At 36.0% G+C, this 20,264-nt stretch overlaps 1 protein-coding gene across 1 annotated transcript in view; it reads left to right on the top strand.

The window, feature by feature from the left end:
- Window positions 1-20,264, top strand: part of DNAH5 (dynein axonemal heavy chain 5) — a 107,877-nt gene that overhangs the window by 21,486 nt on the left and 66,127 nt on the right. Inside the window, exons 12-26 of the mRNA XM_030445194.1 lie at window positions 613-720; window positions 1,392-1,477; window positions 2,221-2,542; window positions 6,714-6,920; window positions 7,910-8,081; window positions 9,162-9,307; window positions 9,725-9,892; window positions 10,402-10,630; window positions 11,430-11,620; window positions 11,703-11,802; window positions 13,195-13,319; window positions 14,789-14,990; window positions 16,411-16,646; window positions 19,187-19,405; window positions 20,106-20,168. Coding sequence (XP_030301054.1) covers window positions 613-720; window positions 1,392-1,477; window positions 2,221-2,542; window positions 6,714-6,920; window positions 7,910-8,081; window positions 9,162-9,307; window positions 9,725-9,892; window positions 10,402-10,630; window positions 11,430-11,620; window positions 11,703-11,802; window positions 13,195-13,319; window positions 14,789-14,990; window positions 16,411-16,646; window positions 19,187-19,405; window positions 20,106-20,168 — 2,574 coding nt within the window. The remainder of the gene's footprint in view (window positions 1-612; window positions 721-1,391; window positions 1,478-2,220; window positions 2,543-6,713; window positions 6,921-7,909; window positions 8,082-9,161; window positions 9,308-9,724; window positions 9,893-10,401; window positions 10,631-11,429; window positions 11,621-11,702; window positions 11,803-13,194; window positions 13,320-14,788; window positions 14,991-16,410; window positions 16,647-19,186; window positions 19,406-20,105; window positions 20,169-20,264) is intronic.

Raw genomic sequence — 20,264 nt, forward strand, 5'->3', positions numbered from 1 at the left:
AGCTGTAGTGTGGCAAGCTATTATGATGCTGAGCAGTGGTTCATCATCAGAAATCCTTTAACTGTGTGTACAGCTCAAGGGAGATGCTGCTTAAGATGTAATTTCATTTGAGTGGAGAGCAGCTATGTCAGAGAAGCAAGGAATAATAAATCCTAGACTGATGATGTGATGCATCTTACTGTGACTTTTGAATAGTCTATTTCTCTGTGGAATCAGGTAAAGACATGGAAAATACTAATTTGAAAACATTTTTTTTCTTTGTTGAACTTTGTTAGCTTTTTAAAAAGAAATAATGAACCTTTAAATGAGAGACTATTTAATGGGTTAAAAATGTCTTTGATGAAAAACAAGAGACTGAATTTTCTGTCAGTTATAATTGACTTAAGCCAGAAGTAAAAAATATAAATTAAATTCATATGGCCACTTCACCAACTTGTTTCCTGCAAACGTGTCATTTAAGTGGTTTGCTTTTATTGCTCAGCAAACACTGTTAGCTGATGACAGAGGTAAACTGTGAACGTGCACAGACTGTTGTACTAAATATTTTGGTGTGGTGTTTTAAATAAGACTGTTTCTTTTGCAATAATTTTATTTTTATGTGAAACTGTTTAGAGCATTGTTGACATCATGAAGAAAAGGCAATACAATTTCTTGGATCAACGGAAGACTGATTTTGACCAAGACTACGAAGAGTTTTGCAAAGAGATGAATAATCTCCATGTAGGTTTTGTGATTCAATAAGAATTTAATTTACATATTAATCCTCATGAAACAAAACTCAACCTTTTTCTGAGTTATGACTGAACAAATTATGCAAATCTCAAAGTTTGTTATCTTGAAATTAAAAAATTGTTCTAATATATCCCCACTTTAAAGCTTGCACTTATTATCTAACTTTCAGATCAGTTTCATTTGGAACTTATGTTAGCAATAATAACACAAAAATGGATGTTTTTATTGAGTGAATGGGAGCATAGTACAAGTCAGATAGCTGTCCCATAGTTATGAACTCATAAGGTAGTGGAAGGGTATCTGTAGGAGAAAAAAATTAAATAGTTGGTTTGCTTTGGCTGCCAAAGACATAAGCAAATACTTTTTGCTGGCTCTCAACATGGTGGAACATGTAAGGGTACAAAAGCTTTTGTTGGTTGCACAGCTACAGATGGAACATGGAAAGAAAATGCCTTGAAAGTTGGTGGTATTTTGTTTAATTCTCAAGGGAAGGAAGAGAAAGAAAAATCAATACTTATTGAGGTTAGTTTCATATAGAATAAAAATTGTGTTGTTGTATAGTGCAAGATAAATTCTATCAAATAGTACCTGGCATATTTGAAGTGTGTGCCTTGTGTAGTTCTCTGCTGTAGAATTATTTGCTCTCCTTCCTCCTTCAGGATCAATTAAGGATTTTCATGGACATCACCTTCAAAAATATACTGAACACTGAAAGAGCACTGAATATGTTGAAGAAATTTGAAAGGTACTATGTCTATCTAGATAGGTAGAATTCTGCCAGGCAATGGAAAGAACACTTTGAGGGTGGTGGGAATGGGGGGAGCAAAGCAGGAGGTTTCTCCTTACATACCAATAAAAAATAAGTCAACTTGCCAATAAAATTTTTTGTTTGTTTTTGTGTGTTTTTTTTTTAAATCAGAAAATGCAAAATATGAGTGGACTTTGAATTTCATCTTGAAAAATTAGCATAGGTACAGGAATACTTTATAGCTGCTAGCATATTTGCCTTAGCTTTGACCTTTAACAATGACATTGATTTGTTACCACACTGTACTCGATAGAAAGGAAAATGCATGTATTAGGAAATGGTGAAATTTGTCTTGATAAATTCACATTGTTGCAAAGCAACTTAAGTCTTTATTGCATCAGTTCTTTTATAATACTGTGTTTAATGGAGTAACTGCTAGTGGCAGGTTGTTTACAGTTTACTGAACATAATTTTAGCTCAGTGTTTGAAAAGTGACAAAACAGAAAATGTGTAGTCTTACTTGGTATCTTTTATCATCTGGTCGAGATCTTCTTTGCTTGGAATCAGGTTGTGACATTTGTTCAAGCTTCAGTGAAAACTGTGCTCCTAAAATAGTTATTTTCTACAAGGGAAATCTGACTGCAAGGGAATCTGGAATGACTGTATTTTCCAACGATGTATTAGAAGAATTTCAACAGCGTTGAAGGAGTTGTTAAAATAAATGCTATTTTCCTACGCAGATTACAAATTCCAAACCTTGGCATCGATGAAAAGTATCAGCAAATACTTCAGAATTATGGTCGTGACATAGAAGCTGTCTGTAAGCTTTACACTAAGCAGAAGCAGGACCCTCCACTGGCTCGTAACATGCCTCCGATAGCTGGTAAAATCTCGTGGGCACGCCACCTATTCCATCGGATCCAGGAGCCCATGGAGTCCTTCCAGAGGCACCCAGCAGCTCTGCAAACTCCAGATGGCAAGCGTGTAATCCACAACTACAACAAAGTAGCAAAAGTTCTAGTGGAGTTTGAGGTGATCTACCACAGGGCATGGCTGCAGCAGGTAAACCACTTGATTTTGATTGACATATTTCTTTAGGAAAAACGTAGTGGATATTTGTTATTGGTAGACTAATAACACCTAGCTTTACAGGCCAGATTGGATTCCTGTTGTTTCAGTCCTTAATGAAGTATAAAGGTTAATAGCAGTAGTCAGGTATGTTAAATTGTAGATCTAGGATGCCTCTTAAGTGAGGCATGGAATAGGAAAAGGTACTTTATAAGAAAAGTGTTTCTGTAAATAAACACTACACTGCCTGTAGTGGAATTTGGGAGCAATTTAAAGACCACAATTATAACTAAGAAGTTATAATGAATAATCTTTGTTATAGAAATGTATAATGATGATACAATGGTAGCCTTAGGTGCTGCTCTGTCTCTGCCATATCCTACTGACTGGTGCAAGAAGGTCATCTGCGGGGAGAGGAGTTTCATCATCTGGTTAGCTTAAGGTAAAAGCAGACACAGATATTTCCTTTGGTCTAGACAATATGGATTTGGTTTTGAGTGATGATCCATGGGTACACCAGCTATGCACCACAGAGGCACTTACTCCCTTCTCCCTGCCCATCCCTAGTGATGTAGGAATGAGGACTAAAAGAAAAGTAAGAAAATTTGCAGGTGTAAATAAGTTGTTTAGTAAGTGAAGGAGAAGTGGAGGAAGAGAGAAAGAAAACCGAAGTAAGTATTGCAAAGGTAATCATTTGCTATCTCCCATGTCCAATGGCCAGCCAATTCCAGAACATGATGTTGACAGACCCCCCTCAACCCTGCTTTTCCCTTTTTTATTGCTGAGTATGATGTTATATGACATGGAAAATCCCTTTGGTTATTTTGGGACATCTGCCTGGTTTTCTGCCCTCCCAACCTCTTTTGCATACTCCTAATTAATTAATAGCAGAGGACAGAATGAGAAGAAAAGGCGGCCTTAATGCTGTGCAAGAATTGTTCAACAACAGCGAAAACACTAGGGTGTTATCAGCATTGTTTTGGTTTCAAACCTGAAACACAGCACTACAAGCTGCTGTAAAGAAAGTTAACTCAGAGAATGTCAGAGAATGAAGGAGGTAAGGCTGAGGCCCACTTGGAATTAAAACTGGCAAGGGATGTCAAGGACAACAAGAAGAGCTTCTCCAAGTATATCAAGCAAGAGGAATACTAGGGTAAATGTGGGCCTACTGCTGAATGAGGACTGATGGGATTGACAAATGGAAAGCAGTCTACCTCGACTTCAGCAAAGCTTTGATAGTGTTCCCTATATTAAGAAGAGTATGGTCAGCGCATCAAGGGATGTTAGAATCATAGGATTTTCAGCTTTGGAAGGAACCTTTAAGATCATCTAGTTCCAACCCTCCTGCCAAGGGTAGGGTCACCTCCCACTAGATCAGGTTGCTCAGAGACCTGTCCAGACTGGCCCCGGGGATGATGGGGCTTCCACTTCTCTGGGCAACCTTCTTCTAGTGTCTTACCAATGTTATGGTGAAGAACTTCTTCCTAATAGCTAATCTAAATCTACCATCCTCTAATTTTAATCCATTCCCTCATGTCCTATCACTATCTGACATCCTAAAAAGTCCCTCACCATCTTTCTTGTAGGCCCCCTTCAGATACTGGAAAGCTACAATAAGGTCTCCTCAGAGCCTCCTCCTTTTCCAACTGAATAATCCAAGCTCTCTCAGTCTGCCTTCCTAGGAGAAGTTCTCCAGCCCTCTGATCATCCTCATGGCCCTTCTCTGGACACTCTCCATCATGTCCATGTCCCTCCTGTAGAAGGGGCTCCAGAACTGAACACAGGACTTCAGGTGGGGTCTCATGAGAGCAGAGTAGAGGGGGACAATCACTTCCCTCAACCTGCTGGCCACGCTACTCTTGATGCAGCCAATGATCTGGTTGGCTTTCTGGGCTACAAGTGTACACTGATGGCTCATGTTGAACTTCTCATCCACCAAGTCCTTTTCCTCAGGACTGCTCTCAAGCCAGTCACTGCCCAGCCTATATTGGTGCTTGGGATTGCCTCAACCCAGATACAGGATCTTGCACTTGGTCATTTTGAACGTCATGAAGTTGTCATGGGGCCCCCTCTTCAGCCTGTCAAGGTCCCCCTGGATGTTCCCTCCATGTTATCCTCCCCCGCTACTCTGCCTTCATGAGGCCACACCTGGAGTTCTGTGTTCAGTTCTGAAAGGCAAGGAACAGCTGGAAAGAGTCCAGTGAAGGGCTACAAGGATGATTATGGGACTAGAGCACCTCTCCTATGAGGAAAGTCTGAGAGACCTGGGTCTGTTTATCCTGGAGTAGACTGTGAGAGGTGGTTCATTCTGTGATTTTGTGTTTCAGCAACTGGCAGTCATACAAACTTGCTGACCCTGCTCCAACCATATACTCATTATATGGGAAAAAAGGGAGATGGATTTGAAGACAGTTTCAAGTCCTTGAAACGAACACACATTCCTTGAAAATACACGAAGATCTATTTACCTTATATTTAAAGCATTTGTCTGTCAGATAAGGCAAAAAATGTGACTTCTATTTGGGTGTCTCCACTCTTCACACAAGTGTGGACAGATGTGGACAATAGTATTGTACAACACAAGGTGGAGCTCCTGCTCTACTCCTGAGCAAAAGGAGAAACTAGAGGGGGGCAAGTGTCCAGTGGGGAATACAAATGCAATAGAAATAGGGCAGTATCTCCTACTTCCTTTTTTTCATCTGTACAGTGGAAATAGTTAAGCTTTTGCCTTTTTCCTTTTGCCTGCTTGTTACTGAATGGTTGCCACTTTGTTTATATACTTTTGTAACAGTATAAGCCCTTATTTTTGTACTGTAGCAAATGATGTTCAGCCTGGGCATATTAAAATAATAAAATAGTGTGAAAGTTACTACAGTTCTATGGCAGTGTAACATTTGTGCCTTCAGTGTACCCCTTATTTCTGTTACTGGTTTCTGTGACCTTAATAATGAAAATTGCATGGAAAAAAACACAAATGGGAGAATAGAAGATTGATAGTGAGAATAAAGAGCTTGAAGTCCAAAGAAGAATGCAGTAAGCTTTGTTGTTGAATTTTGCAGAAAAAAAATCAGCTCCTCTTTAAAGCAGCTGTTCTGAGTGACATTGATGCTAGTGGACAGAGCATGGCAATTTCTCTACCAAAATTTGATTAGATGTTTGCTTGAAAAGTGCTGTGTAAAAATGTCATGATAATACATGATAGAGCTGAAGGAAGCAGTATAGTGAAGTATATTATAGAAATTGAAAGGGCTTTAAGTTTCCAGTCTGCGTAAATAAATAAAAAATAAGTACACCAAAAGAAATCAATAAGGTAGGAATCTTTTGCTTTAAAAAAATGTAATTCGAAAAAGTGAATAAAACCCAATAAAATTATGTCAGCAAAAGGACAACAAGAAAACAGAAATGGCAGCAAAGTTTTCATGTAGGAAAGATTTCCCTATCTAATGAATGACTTCTTCCTGGTATCATCCAGATTTTCCATTTGTGGTGATCTTGTGAATGTCATCCCATCTAACAACATGGAGAAAAAATGGTACTTTAATATTCAAACAAGACAGGTAAAGCAATAGTGTGATTAATCTGCCCTTTTAACAATTCTAAGAAAAAAATTATAATATATATACATCTTAGATTTTTAAAAAATTTGCCCAGAGGTTGGATATAATTGGGAGTTCCATTAAGACTGTAGCCTAGTATATCTGTTGGTGGTAGTGGAAAACAAGCAAAAGGAGAAACGAGGATAAGTTTATTCAAAAAAATATCTGAAGAAGTTATCCCAGAATAATTGAGTTAATTGAGGAGGTTGTGTGCAACCTTATTGCAGAATGTGCAGTAAGTTTTAAGTAAATAAGAGTTCAGATTTAAGAAGACTGAAGTAAGATAGTCTGTAGCTGTGCTTCTGATGTTGGAATGTGGAAAGCAGCTTATAATATCCAAGAACCAACAGAAAAAAGCCTGTTGGATAAAGAACAGTGAACTTTATTGTTAAACTTTTGTGCAGGAACATACCGTGTTAATAAAGTTTCGTTGTTGATTCATACCCTCTCTGTTGTTATTGTCAGCAATACCTGAATTTAGTATGTGCCAAAATGATATTTATAAGCAAAATGAAATATTGCATTGTACTGGCTTCTCTGATCAGGAGTGGTGACTTTGTTTCTTGCAGATGGAATTAACTGAAAGAGGACTTCAAGCATCTCTCTTGGTAAAAGCTCCAGAAACAGGAGAATTATTTGTGAATTTTGACCCTCAAATATTAACTTTATTCAGAGAAACAGATTGCATGTCTCACATGTGCCTTGAAATCCCACCATTTGCAAGTATTATTCAACAGAAGAAAGACTGGTACAAGAAGACTGTCAACAATTTGCATGTGGGTTTATTTTAGTTATTTTATGTATGTGTAGTGTACATTAAGATAAATATGGAAGAGAAAATCAATTATTATGCATTACAAAACCATTGTCAGATCTGTTTTTTATATTTATGACTGTCTTGAGGCTCTTTAAAAAAAGAATTTCTTAGCTTTTTATTTTCTGTGAAGTCACTTTCTTCACAGTGAAGTACAGTAGATTAACCCTCGTAGGCAGCTAAGCATCACAGAGACGCTTGCTTGCTCCTCCCCCAAGTGGGAGTATGGGGTTTATCTGAAGGTTAAAAGAGAAAATACATGAGTTGACACAAAGGCAATTTAATAGGGTGTGCAGTGTGTGCAAGCAAAGCAAAATAAAGAATTAATTTGCTACTTTCCATTGGCAGGCTGGTATGTAGACATCTCCAGGGAAACAGGTCTCTGTCATGCTTACTTGGGAAGACAGATGCCATAGCTCTGAATGTCCCTCTTCCTTCTTCCCTCAGCTTTTATTTTTAAGCATGATAGGTATGGGGTATCCCTTTGGTCAGTCAGGTTTAGCTGTCCTGAATGTGTTCCCTCCCAGCTTCCTCTGTTCCCAGCAGAGTCACTGCTGGCATACTGTGAGAAGTAGGAATGATCTCAGTGCTGTATGAGCACAGTTCAACAATATCCAAAACACTGGTGTGTTATAAACACTCCTTTGGTCACAAATCTGAGTCATGGCACCATATGAACCACTATGAAAAAAAATTAACTCCATCTCAACCAAAAAAAATACAGTCCACAAAGGTGAATTTTCCTGTGTGGTATTTATTCTTGTGAGCAAAACATTGTGAAGTTCTGCCAAAAATAATGCAAACATTTCTCAAACAATTATCAATTAAGAATGTGATGTACATCCAGAGGAATTTTAAAAATTTCATTTATGACAATATGTCCTTGTGAAGAGGACTGTAAAGTATTAAAATCAGTGTATATTGCAAATGTTTTAATTCTGTTTATTTCAGGTAATGCTGGCAGAATATAAAAGAATTAAACTGAAAATACAACAACCTATTGCACAGTTGATGGCTCCTCAGTTAGCAAATGTAGATAATGCTATCCAGCCAGGTCTAATATTACTGACCTGGACATCCTTGAATATTGAGAAATATATAAACACATGTTTTCACAAGCTAGGTAAGTCACTTGCCTCCATTAACTTCTGCTTATTTACTTTTTAATAATTGCAAGCTATATTAATAAGTACACTGTACTGAAATTAGGATTAGACCAAACAAAATCTGATTTCAGAGTTAGGTTTCAGACTTTTTCTAATCTTGCCTTTTGTTTCTATAATATGCAAAACAAGTTCAGGGAATAACAATCCGAGCGAGCTGACATTGTTACTGGCTTTTCATATGAATTTTTTATTTTTTCTAACATCAGTAAAAGTACTACACACACACACTGGGCAACAACTTTAGAAAAGAGATGAGCTCGTAGTCTTTTCAAAAGATTACCACAGGAGCACTGAGATATGTATTGTTTCTGAAGACAGCAAGTTCTTTTTGTTTCAGCTTTATTATTACATCAAACAGACTTTTTAAAAGATGGCAAGTAGTTATAATGACTCTTTTCTTTAGTTGAAATGGCGAATTAAAACGAATTTTGGATGGTAACCTGACATTATGTTCAATTTAATTTTGAATAATACAAGTAGTTTGAGTCTGGAACAAGCACCTTTCTACTATTTCAATTTCAGCATTGAAAGCAAATTGCTATTAAACTGTGAAAATTCTAGTGAATGTTTTCTGTTAACTATTACTTTGCTTCTAACATTTTTGAAGGATAGGCTTTTTATTTTTCAAAAGTTTCTGTTATTAGTAGCTTCTCCAAGTGGTAACGAGCTCAAACTGTAGGAGGAGACATATTTCTGGACCTCAACTGATTTTCAATGTCTTTGTGTTTAAAATGTAGATACTTTAAGCTCAACATTTATTATTTATAATATTTATAATATTTTGTCATTATCTTTTGGGACATGAACATATCTTTTGAGATATGCTAGATGAGCATTTTATGTAAAAAAAATAGTTATAATTTCTGTGGCGAACCTTGCCGTAGAAGCTTAGGTGTTTCAAGTAGTCTTGTTAAGATGTAAAATCAATATGAAATTGAATATGATAGGTTCTTGAAATAAAAATTTGAGCAGAACTGTGGAAAGACTATTTTTTCAAACTTTCAAGATTGTTTTTAATTTTCTGTTTGCTTCAAAAGCTGGACTGGAGTTACTGCTTGATAGAGTGAATGACTTAGTTGAATTTCGTATTGATGCTGTCCTTCAAGAAATGAACAGAGTAACACTCTGTAAGTTGCCAGAAGATGAACCACTGAGCTGTGAGGAATTTCTCCAAAAGACTAAGGTTATTAGATAAGTACTGAAGATCCAGCTGCGTTTTTTTTAATAATACTTCAATATATTTCTGGATTTTATTAAATTTAAATCTTGGCAATGGTTGGTACTTGCTTTTGGGAACTCATTAATGAAACTGGGCTTTTATAAGTGTTGATTAGTAATACTAACTGTGAATGAGTGTGAACTGTGATTTAGAAAACAAGCCACAGCTATTTGAAAGACATTTATGGTGTCTTGTTTGGCACAACAAAGAATCTAATACTTAACAGTTTGTAACAAACAAATTTAAAAATAATGTTATGTACTGATCTTGTTTTTTCATAAATCTGAAGTCTTGACATTTGTGTTAATAAAGGCTGTAGTGACCATGAAATAGACATAGGAACCAGGAAGATAAGATATATTTGTTTTGGTTTGATAATAGGAGCTCTGTATAAAAGGTTCTCGGATTTTACATTCAAAAAGCTCACTTGTGGAAGATGCTGCTAATGAGGTGATTAACATGTTACTTGACACTGAGGTAGAGGTCAAAAAAGAAGATAAGTCAGTTGTACCCTCTGGTGAAAGAAGGGGAAAAAATACAGGTAAGAAGGTTGTTGTGTTGTAGCTCTATATTTATATTTATTTTGCATACTATTAGAACATGTAGGGGGATATTGTAGCTTAGCTGACTGAAGTATCACTCAGTATCTAATATCTAAAGACTTTGGATTGAATCTGCATGGGTAATAGATCATCTAAAAATCTTCTATCATCTGCAAAATAGGTCAGTATTGCCAGTCTAACTTGCATGTTGAAATGTTAATGCCATAGAAGCAGCTACTAACAGTCCTTGTTAAATTGCTGGATTACCTAGAAAAATAGTATAAGAAATAATATCTATATTTTGGTGATAAACATGCAAATTTGTGCTGAGTAGAGAAGGTGAATAGGAATAAAATGACTTTTACATTGAGTTATAGTGTACAAATGAGTATAATCTGCACTTCTGTTAAATTTAACTATACTTCAGACACTCTGGAGGTGTTGCTTTATTGTGTTTTTCAAGTCCCTTAAGTCAATTTAACTAACTAGATCTTTGACATTTTAGCAACAGAAGAGGAAAGATCAAAACCCTTGGCTTCCTCACACAATTCTGGAGATAGATGGGCTGGACTATCTTCTCCAGCAAAGAGGAAAAGAACGGATCTAGAAATGTTAGAGGAAGAAGCCAATGAACTGCTCTCTTACTTCAATCAGTGTAATGTTGAAGCCCTTTTGAAAGTCACTCGAAACACTCTGGAGACCATACGCAAGCACATCCATGCATCTTCCAGCATCACCTTCTTAGGTGGACATATTACAGTTCTTTGCTTTCTTAGTATATAAAAAGAAATATTTAACTGTAGTATTCCAGAAATATATAAAACCCATGTATGTAAAAGAGGGGGGGAAAAAAAGGGAATTTGAATAGTTCTCTTGTGATAACATGAGATATTTCCAAAGGAATTTTTTTACCTGTGACACTATGAACGTGCTGTTTCTCTTAGGGCTCACTGTACTGTGTTGAAGACTTATATTTAGAGTTGGACTTGATAAGTAGTTACCTCTCTGACCTCAGCTTTTACATAAAAATATATGAAAAAAACCAACAGAGAAAGAGGTGCGTTCTCTCTCTCTTCCTTAATTGCCTTCAGATCTTTCTAAAAATTATGACAGAACACTATTTTCAAGTGTTTTCTTGTTACAAACTTTTAAACAAAACTAAAGGTAATTTTTTTGTATTTGGTCTCTATAGCACACAAGACATACAATATTATGAGAAGTTTCTGTGCCCACTTTAAAAGAGTGACTGGGAGCACAAACCAAACAAAAATGTTTCTGCTAAACAGTTTAGCAGCACAGAGCAAGCTGAAGAGTGGTTTTATGAAAAAAAAATTATGACAGTTTTTCCTTGTGCTGCTATAGACTTTATTGCTACATAATGTAAATTGTTCAGGAATCTTTTTTTCTTAAGGAATTACACTCAATACTCAACAATAGGATATACATATTGATTTATATAGTTAAAGTGCCTAGTTTGATGTATTGAAAAAATGTGAAAAGCCTTTTTAACTTTTTTTTTTACTCTTATTTTTTATTTTTTTCAGAAAATGACAATGCCTCTAAGAAGAAGAAAAGTTTTAGTCCTATAATTAGGACTAACATTAACCTATCTATCCCTAATATCATCATGACACCCTCTTTGGATGAGGTTCAGCAGACACTTAATAAAGCTGTAGATAGCATTGTGAAAGTAATGAAAGGAGTTGGAGAGTGGAGTAAAGAGAGAATATCCAAGGTTTGTGTCTTTAACAGCCTTAATTAAAACTAATATTTCAATAATACTGCAATTTAAAAATGAGATTTTATTTCTTCCACAGAAGAAAATGTTAGAGAGAAAAGCATCTGTGTTGCGATTTGGGAGCAGAGACAGTGATTCTGATGATGGAATGAAAGAAACTGGAAAGAAAAACATCCATGGTAATGATAAACTGACATCACTCAATTTGATTGTTAGGTAAATGTGATTAACACAGAATGTGTTAAAGGATATTAAGTACAAAATGCATGAAAATTGGCAGAATGAAGACTTCATTGATTTTAAATTACCTCAGAGAAGAAACTGAATATAAAAGCAATTCCAGAGCTTCTCTTTCTGATTAGAGACCAGGCTTGTTTGAATATACTTGCCTCTGTGTGGACTTGATTAAGGACAATTTTTGGTTTTTTGTTCCTCTCAGAGAGCTATACTGCTTTGGGTTCTATCTGCAGCATGTGAAAAGCTGTTACAGTACCCACTTGGCAGTAGAAGTTGTGAATGTGTTTGGAAAACAATTATAGTTGTTATCCCTACACAAAAGGTCTTTCATGATTTGCCAGTGTGGTTTGTAACTTGGCATATTCAAATGGCATCATAAACCTGTGATGAAACTCCTTTTAGAAAGATAAATTAAACTTAAAACCTAGTATTGAATTGAAGTGTCTATATAAATTCTGATGTTAGTGGAGACAGGATTGTGTAGAGGATTGGATAGGCTGAAAGGATTTTAACTTCAACTATTTTGAGATCAGACATGGAAGGCATTAAATTAAAGGAAATTTAAGGTGATAGCTTTAGTTGCTGGGCTTTCTTGTCTGAAATGGTTTAGAATCAAGCCCGATTGCTGTCCTACTTTGTACTTCAGATACTTCAGAAATATATTGAGACTTTTTAGGTTAGCTCCATCTTATACACCTAAAAAGTAGGAAAGTAATACTTGAAATAGTTAAGAAATTAAATGTTTTCTTCAGAACTAGGGATTTCTCTTGCCTGAGATGAAATAAAAAATTATGATAAATGCAATCTTATGGGTATTTGCTAACAAATAGACACTCTTTTTTTCTTTCATTTGAGGACTGGCAATGATCATCTTCTTGGATCTAATTTTCATTTGTATTTCAAATTATCAATTGCATTCTCCCCACATTACCACAGAAAATAAAAATATTTATCACTTTGCTCAGTGCTGACATATTAGTGAATCATGTAGGTGAAGTGTACAAGGTAAACCTTCAGGTAGGTAGGGTGAGAGAAGATTATATTTGAAAGATATGAAGAGAACTAGATCCAAATATGACAGAGTGTATAGATGAAGCAAGATTCCTAAAACTGAGAAGTTTATGAATTTATTGCAATTATATTGGTCATCTAGACTTTTGTCTTTTCCATTAATAAGAACACTTAATTTTAAAATGCACATTTGATGCAAATGATGCATTCTGAATGCAAATAGGGCATTAGTCTTTGACTGTAGGCATTTGCCTGGCCTAAAGGATAAGCTTGTCCTAAAACTGCTTCTACCTTTGAATCTTTCTTTGTAGATAATGTGTCAGATACAGCATCACTGAACTTGTCTGATCCAGTGCAAAGCCAGAACTACTTCAAGTGTGTTTCAGAGAATAAAGAAATTATTAAATTAGTATCTTTACTCAGCACTGCTATTAATTCTACAAAAAGGGTAAGACAATTGAGATGTTAATTTCACCGTTGAAAGGATATTAATGTATTACTGGCAATAAAGGTACATGTTTTAATTAATGCTTTAGCATATGAATGAGTGTAGGAGGGTGGATGGAGAGCATGTGGCTGCAGATTTGAAAATATGTTTTGAAAGTGTAACATGGGTTAAGTGTACTCTGTTAAAAAATTAATGAGGTTTTGATTATTACATAAGTAAAACTTGAGTCTGATTAAAACCATATCTCCAATAGGTAAAACATTGTAAGAAACTTTAGGTATAGTTGAGTTGTATGTATTTAATGTAGGACTGGTAGTGATTGTGCAAGTGAATTAAACACAGTTTTATTCACATAGAAAATCTAACGAAGCCGGCACGACTTCTGGCCCATTATGAAGAATTTATAGATTTTTTTGGAAGAAAACTGACTGTTAGCTTGACATTTAAGTGCTACATAGGATTTCCTACTGGAGGTTATAAGATAGCATCATTTCTTTGTTCTTTTCTTTCTCTTTGCACTCTCTTGTAAGCTGTAGGTATTGAACTGATATTTCTTTGGGTAACTCTGTGTTGGTTCCTCCTGGAGCCAGTCTAACCTTACACTGGAGCATGGCCAGGTGGAAATTTTTGACTCAAAGCCTTGTAACTTCAGTGGTACAAGAGCATAACTAGGGTAATGATATACAGACTTGAACTGAAGACTAAGGTGCAGTTCATTATAGTGGATAGCTATCTTGATATAGTGATACTCAATATTTGGTAATGGGAACACTTATAATTTAGCCAGTTTAAATGCCTGCAAATACTAGGTTTATCATAACTCATGATGTGGATTATTTCATATAGCAGTCAGCTCTCATTTACCTGTTTAATTACCTCAAGTGATGATAACTTAGTCTGACATTTTCCTGAACTCCAGAGAATGGAAAAAAAAATTTCTGAATTATATTGCACATTCCTTAGATTATACTCAAATAAAAAATACTTGAAATGAGTGTGCAAATTTAATGTTAACATCACCAATGTCACACGAAAAAAACCTGTCTTGCAACTTCAGTATTCAAGAACCAGCTGAGATACTGCTGTTCTTGTCATATTGGGCTGTGGAGGTATGAGTATGAGTTCCTGGCCCAATAAGTGATAGGGATGGACAAGTACCTCAGTTTTAAAGGAGTATTTTACTTCCAGCTGATTTCTAGGATTTTACTGACTGAAGAATCACTTAATCGGAAAACACTGTAACTGATTTGACAAATTGAATGTGATTAGCCCACAGTTCTCGGAAAGGTTTGAGATTGCTAATGGAACTTGCTTTAGCATAAATTCACCAGCAGCCAATTTAGTGAGGTGATGCAAACTGCTCCATTATGGAATTCATAATGTATTCTAATGAGCAGATGCTAAGAATTTATATGTGTGCTATGCATATAATGCTGAGAATCTGTCTGTGATCTCCTAATGTGTTTCAGGAAGTTCTTACAGCTTTGGAGAGTTTTAGTTCTTACCACCAAATATGGCAGAGGGACAAGGAGGAAACCATTAATAAACTAATGATGGGAAACCCATCGCTCTCTGAATTTGAATCTGAAATTCTGCATTACCAAGACTTGGAGCTGAAAATCAATTCTGAGCCTGAATACATCTGCGTGGGAGCTATTGCACTGTACACTGGTAGAGTTCAGAGATTTGCCTTTCAACAGCTGTAGGAAGGAGAGATGATACTTAGTTTTGGGTGGGTGACCTAGGTTAAAGATGGAAAGGTGAAAGGGAGAGACTGGCTGTTTGCTGGTTTGTCTGTAAATGCATGCAAGCAAAACACTAATGCAGTGGTATCTGTGAGGCTCAGATGACGTTTCTTCCCTGACCTGGATATTTTTGTTCACTTATGTCTTGGATAGTAGATATTTGCCTATTCTTCTGTCATTGACCCCCATGGGTACATATTTTATGGGCGTATTATGGTAAGTTTATGTTGCTTTTCTCCCTGCCTGCTATTTAACACAGTTAAATGAAACATGCACATTACTTCTGATTCCATTTTTGCTGTGAAAGGCAGGCCTCAAATCTTTACGTTTTTTTGTAGCTCAGGTTCTACACCATCTAATTAAATTTTGCATAAGTTTTTTATACCAGCATAACAGGACAGTTAGGAGCTGTGATGGGCTGTAAGAAACATGCATCTGATTTTGCAGTGTATGTCAACTCTGAGGAAGCATAATGTTTTCCTCATTAGGAAAGAGTGCCAGTCAAATGTTTGATTAGATAGCAAAGCAAAGAACTAGAGAAACAGTCTTGCTGTGGAAACTCGATGGAGGTGATGTATTTTCTATATTCAATAAATCAAAAATACCATCAAGTGTGACAGGTAAGAGTGGGAAGAGGCACTCTGTAAAAAGGTAGACACACAAGTGAAATCTGCGAATGGAATTAATAGGTAGCAGGGCTGAAATTCTACCCAGCTAAAATTTTGTGTGATGCTTGTGGTGGTATTAAGTTTTGACTCTTCTCTCAAGAACTCTGAGGAAGAAATTTGAATTTAATGGCAGAGCTTTAGAGAAATTAACTGAATTATTACAACATTGGGCAGCAACTCAGTATGACTTAAATTTGTCTAAATTTTTGTCACTTGATTCCACTGAGGCTACAGATAAAACTTTAAAAAATTTAGTGTTTGGTGAACCGTTTGGTTTCATTAGAGGTCAGATCGAATTTTCTTTAGTTTCCATAATGAGACCCTTACTTTTTAAAGAATATTTTAAAAAAATATTTTAGATTTGGTTGAGAATATTAACCAGTTTTTACTCATGTGTAGTTGAGAAACATTTTATGTGAACAAGATGACAACTGTGGAGTACAGCCTCGTCTTTCCAGTAGAAAAGATGAAATATTCTGAGATTAGGAGGAAAGCAATCCTGAATTCAAAGCAGTCCTTTAAACCCCTCAAAGGTGTCAATGTGATTTCATCTTCTCTGTACATGGACTGAAAAACCACAATTGGGAGCAAAGAGAACATATGTTGAGAAAAGATTAAAAGTACATCTTAAAAAATATCTCCAATATTTAAATATCTTTTCATTTTTCAATGTTTTAGCTGATCTGAAGCTAGCACTGAGAGCGGAAACCAAAGCCTGGAAGAGTTTGCTGGGGTTTCATTGCAATAAGAAGTACCGAACAGAGATGGAAACAATTTTCACTTTTATAGAGGAAACTGACAAGAAGTTAAATCGAAACATCAAGGATCTGGATGATATAAGAATAGTCATGTCAGCTTTAAAAGAGATCAGAGAACTACAGATCTCCATAGACTCTCAAGTTGGGCCTATTGAGGTAGGTAACAGGAATGTTGCATGTATGGTTACTGCTTCAACAGAGCAATTATTTTGTAGGTTAAAGCTTACATGCACTTTGGAAAGGTATGATTAAATATGTGTCAAATGTTGGGTGGCAGACCTGTCATGTCCCTGTAAACCATTTTTGTGTGGAACTCTGATTTGGACAGCTCTAAACTTGTTGTATGGAGAGGTGGTTTAGTGAATAGTGAAGACACTGAGCGATTTTGGTAAGATTAAGATGAGAATACAACATGTACACACACAAAGCTTTTGTTACTTTGTGGAAAAAGTCTGTGTATGAAAAGCATAGAAACTGTTGATTTCCCTGTTTGTTTGTTTTTTTTTTTTTTAGCTTAACCTACAGAAGAGGAAGCTAATGTAAAGCATATGAGTATATCATGTGTTATCAGCTATATCATGGGTTGAGATAAACATAAACAAATGACTTCCTTGAAGAAATGAACTTACTAGAAGTTAACTTCCTAATTCATTGAACATCTGACAGTGCAGGGGCTTCTGGTCAAATGGCACTATAAAACCAGATAACAACAGTTTCTCCTAATCCCTGACCAGAATGTGGATTAAATAATACTATAGTTTGATGAAGTGTACCATTGACAAGATGATTATTAGAATTTTTAGTTTTCCATAACATGCATTCATGATTTTCATAATTGCCCATAATTTTTCTGTCTGAGTTGTGTCCTTAAAGTGTTATATTAAAGTAACTTAACACAGAATTATCAACTAAATATTGATAATTCTAATATTCCATTTTGGAGATACAAAAGCTGTCTTTGCTGTCAGAAAAATGTCTTAAACTTGTGTTTTCTGTTTCTGAGGCAAATCATGGAATACAGTATTCCTGGGTGCAAATGATGGAGACAATCATGGAGCCCATCCATATTTCACATAACTCAGCAAAGAAGCAATGAATCTCAGCCTTAGAAAATGCAAGGGTCTCTCTAGTTTGTACAAACAAAAATAAGACAAGTAGTTAATAGTGAAAAGCAAAGCATATCTGCAGCTGTAACCTTCTGTGAAATTTTCATAGGTTAGGGGATCTCTTAGGAGATGACATTTTGGAAGGTTCTGGTGTAGGCTGTAGCCTATCCTGATTTGCCATTTAATGAGTTCTTGGAAAGAGTCCAGAAGGTGGCCATGAAGCCAACTGTATCCTGGGCTGCATCAAAATAAGCATGACCAGCAGGTTGAGGTGATTCTCCCCCTCTACTCTGCTCTTGTGTCCTGCACCTGGAATGCTGTGTCCAGTTCTGGATCGCCCATGAGGGGAATGACTTGGAGCTGTTGGAGAAAGGCCAGAGGAGGGCCACAAAGATGATCAGAGGGCTGGAGCACCTCTGTTTTGAAGACAGACTGAGAGGGTTCGGGTTGTTTAGACTGGAGAAGAGAAGGGTCCATGGAGAACGTATAGGGGTCTTACAGTACCTGAAAGGGGCCTACAGGAAAGCTTGGGGGGAACTTCTTACAAAGGCATGTAGTGGTAGAACAAGGGGTAATGGCTTTAAACTGGGAGAGGGTAGATTAAGACTGGATATTAGGAATAAGTTGTTTCCTGTGAGTGTGGTGAGACACTGCAACATATTGTCCAGAAAAGCTGTGGATATGAGGGGTCCCTGCACATGACAGCGGGTCTGGAATTAGCTGATTTTCAAGGTCCCTTTCAATCTAAACCAGTCTGTTATTTTATGTGGAGCCAAAGACTCTTAAACTTTCAGTTCTGCAAGCAGAAGCCTTGAGTCCCTAGGCACAAGGACTGATGCTTCAAATTTCCGAAACAAAGGTTGATATATTTTCCACATAGTGGGGTTGCAGGGAGATAGATATGATTCCATTTTTTGCACTTTGTATACAGTTTATCAAACTGGAAATATTCTTACTTTATAAAAAAATTCAGATGAAGCTATTACGCTTATGAAGTAGATTCCTTACACAGTATGATGAATAGTTATAACATCTTAAATATTAGCAACAAATTAATTGTGGTAATTTTTGACTGTGTCCTAACTATTTTTTGTTGAAAACCTGAAGTTTAGCTTAAAGGTCTTTATGGAATAGAAGTCTGTGTGCTTACAGAGAGGTCTCTGCTTAGATACTTTCTCATGGCTCACCTGCTGTAATATTCAGCTTGGGTCATAGCAGATAACGGAAGACATGGATCAGAAAACATTCTCATGAAAATTAATCCACAAATGGTGCATATAAGGATTACCTTAGGGAGTATTTTTTTAGAGAGTATTTTTTAGTGCCCAGATAGCACTAGGGCAAATCGATTTGAGAGCAGAATGCTGTGTGAAAGATAAGGAGCTAAGGAGAACTAACTAGTTTTTATTTGGATGTTTCTTCCAGTTTGGTATTGATTTTCCAGATTGTGATCATTGCTATGCAAAAAGAATGGATTTTCTGTTTCTAACAAATAATTCTCTGTTCATAAAAATTTAAAATGTTAGCATTCATATATATAAAATTAACTACCGCTACCACTTTGTGTATCTTGATCTAATCTTCTCACAGGAATCCTATGCTATGTTAAACAAATATGGTCTACCTGTGGCCAAGGAAGAGACAGAGAAGGTGGACACTTTGCATTATACTTGGGAAAAACTGCTGGTCCATGCAAATGAAGTCCAGAGTCAGCTCATTGCTTTGCAGCCAAACTTTAGAGGAGAGCTCATTAGCACTGTTAAGACTCTCACTGAAGACTGCGCACAGTTCTATTCAGATTATTGTCAGGTAAGTGTTTGTGGTGTATTATACTAGAAGAGAGCTTGTGAAGTAGTGGAAGCATGAAAAGGTTGTGGAATTGACTAATTAACGCGATAAGCATCTATTGCCTGTAGAATATGCTTAGTCTTGTTATTGCAGTATTTGAATTTCAGTGCTGGGCAGACTTTGATAATTTTTTGGATGTGACTAAAGTACATAATGCTGGTAACCTTAAGATTAGGACTCGGGAAATTTAGGACTTAGAATAAACAGCTAGTTAGCATGAGCAAAAATGAAGACTGGGGTTAATAAAAAATTATGTCAGAATATAAGAAGCATTTTCTGATGTTTGATGTAAGTACAAATGTCTTAGGCTCTTGTATTCTTCCTCGGTAGGATATAAATAAGTCAAGCTGAAGCAGTCTTGTGTTGTTTTCTAAGTCATGCTGATTTTTACTTGAAAAAGGATCTACTATTATTTTACACTATTATGAAAACTTCTGTGTTAAAGTGACAATTAATTGCCTCGTTTAGTCTATTTATTATTATTTTTTTAAATAAAGTGTTAGTTCTACTAGGTATCTGTAATCTCTTGCTTCAGTTCTTATCTGAGGGAGGGATGGAATCCTGAAGAAAAAAAAAAAAGTTTGAGTTTAGCATTTAGAAAAAAATAAATTGACCTCTAAATTGACCATTAAATTTTCATTTATTTGTTTCTTTATTCTAGAATGGGCCAATGGTGGTTGGTTTAGAGCCTCAGGAAGCCAGTGACAGACTTACTATATTTCAGGTACTGTTAATTCTAAAACATTGTTTAATGCTTATTGCAAGTAAATGGAAAACTAAGAATAAATCAGACTAGTTGAACTGATTTTCATTGATACAT

The sequence above is a fragment of the Calypte anna genome, chromosome 2, assembly GCF_003957555.1.
Source record: "Calypte anna isolate BGI_N300 chromosome 2, bCalAnn1_v1.p, whole genome shotgun sequence".
Lineage (NCBI taxonomy): Eukaryota > Metazoa > Chordata > Aves > Apodiformes > Trochilidae > Calypte > Calypte anna.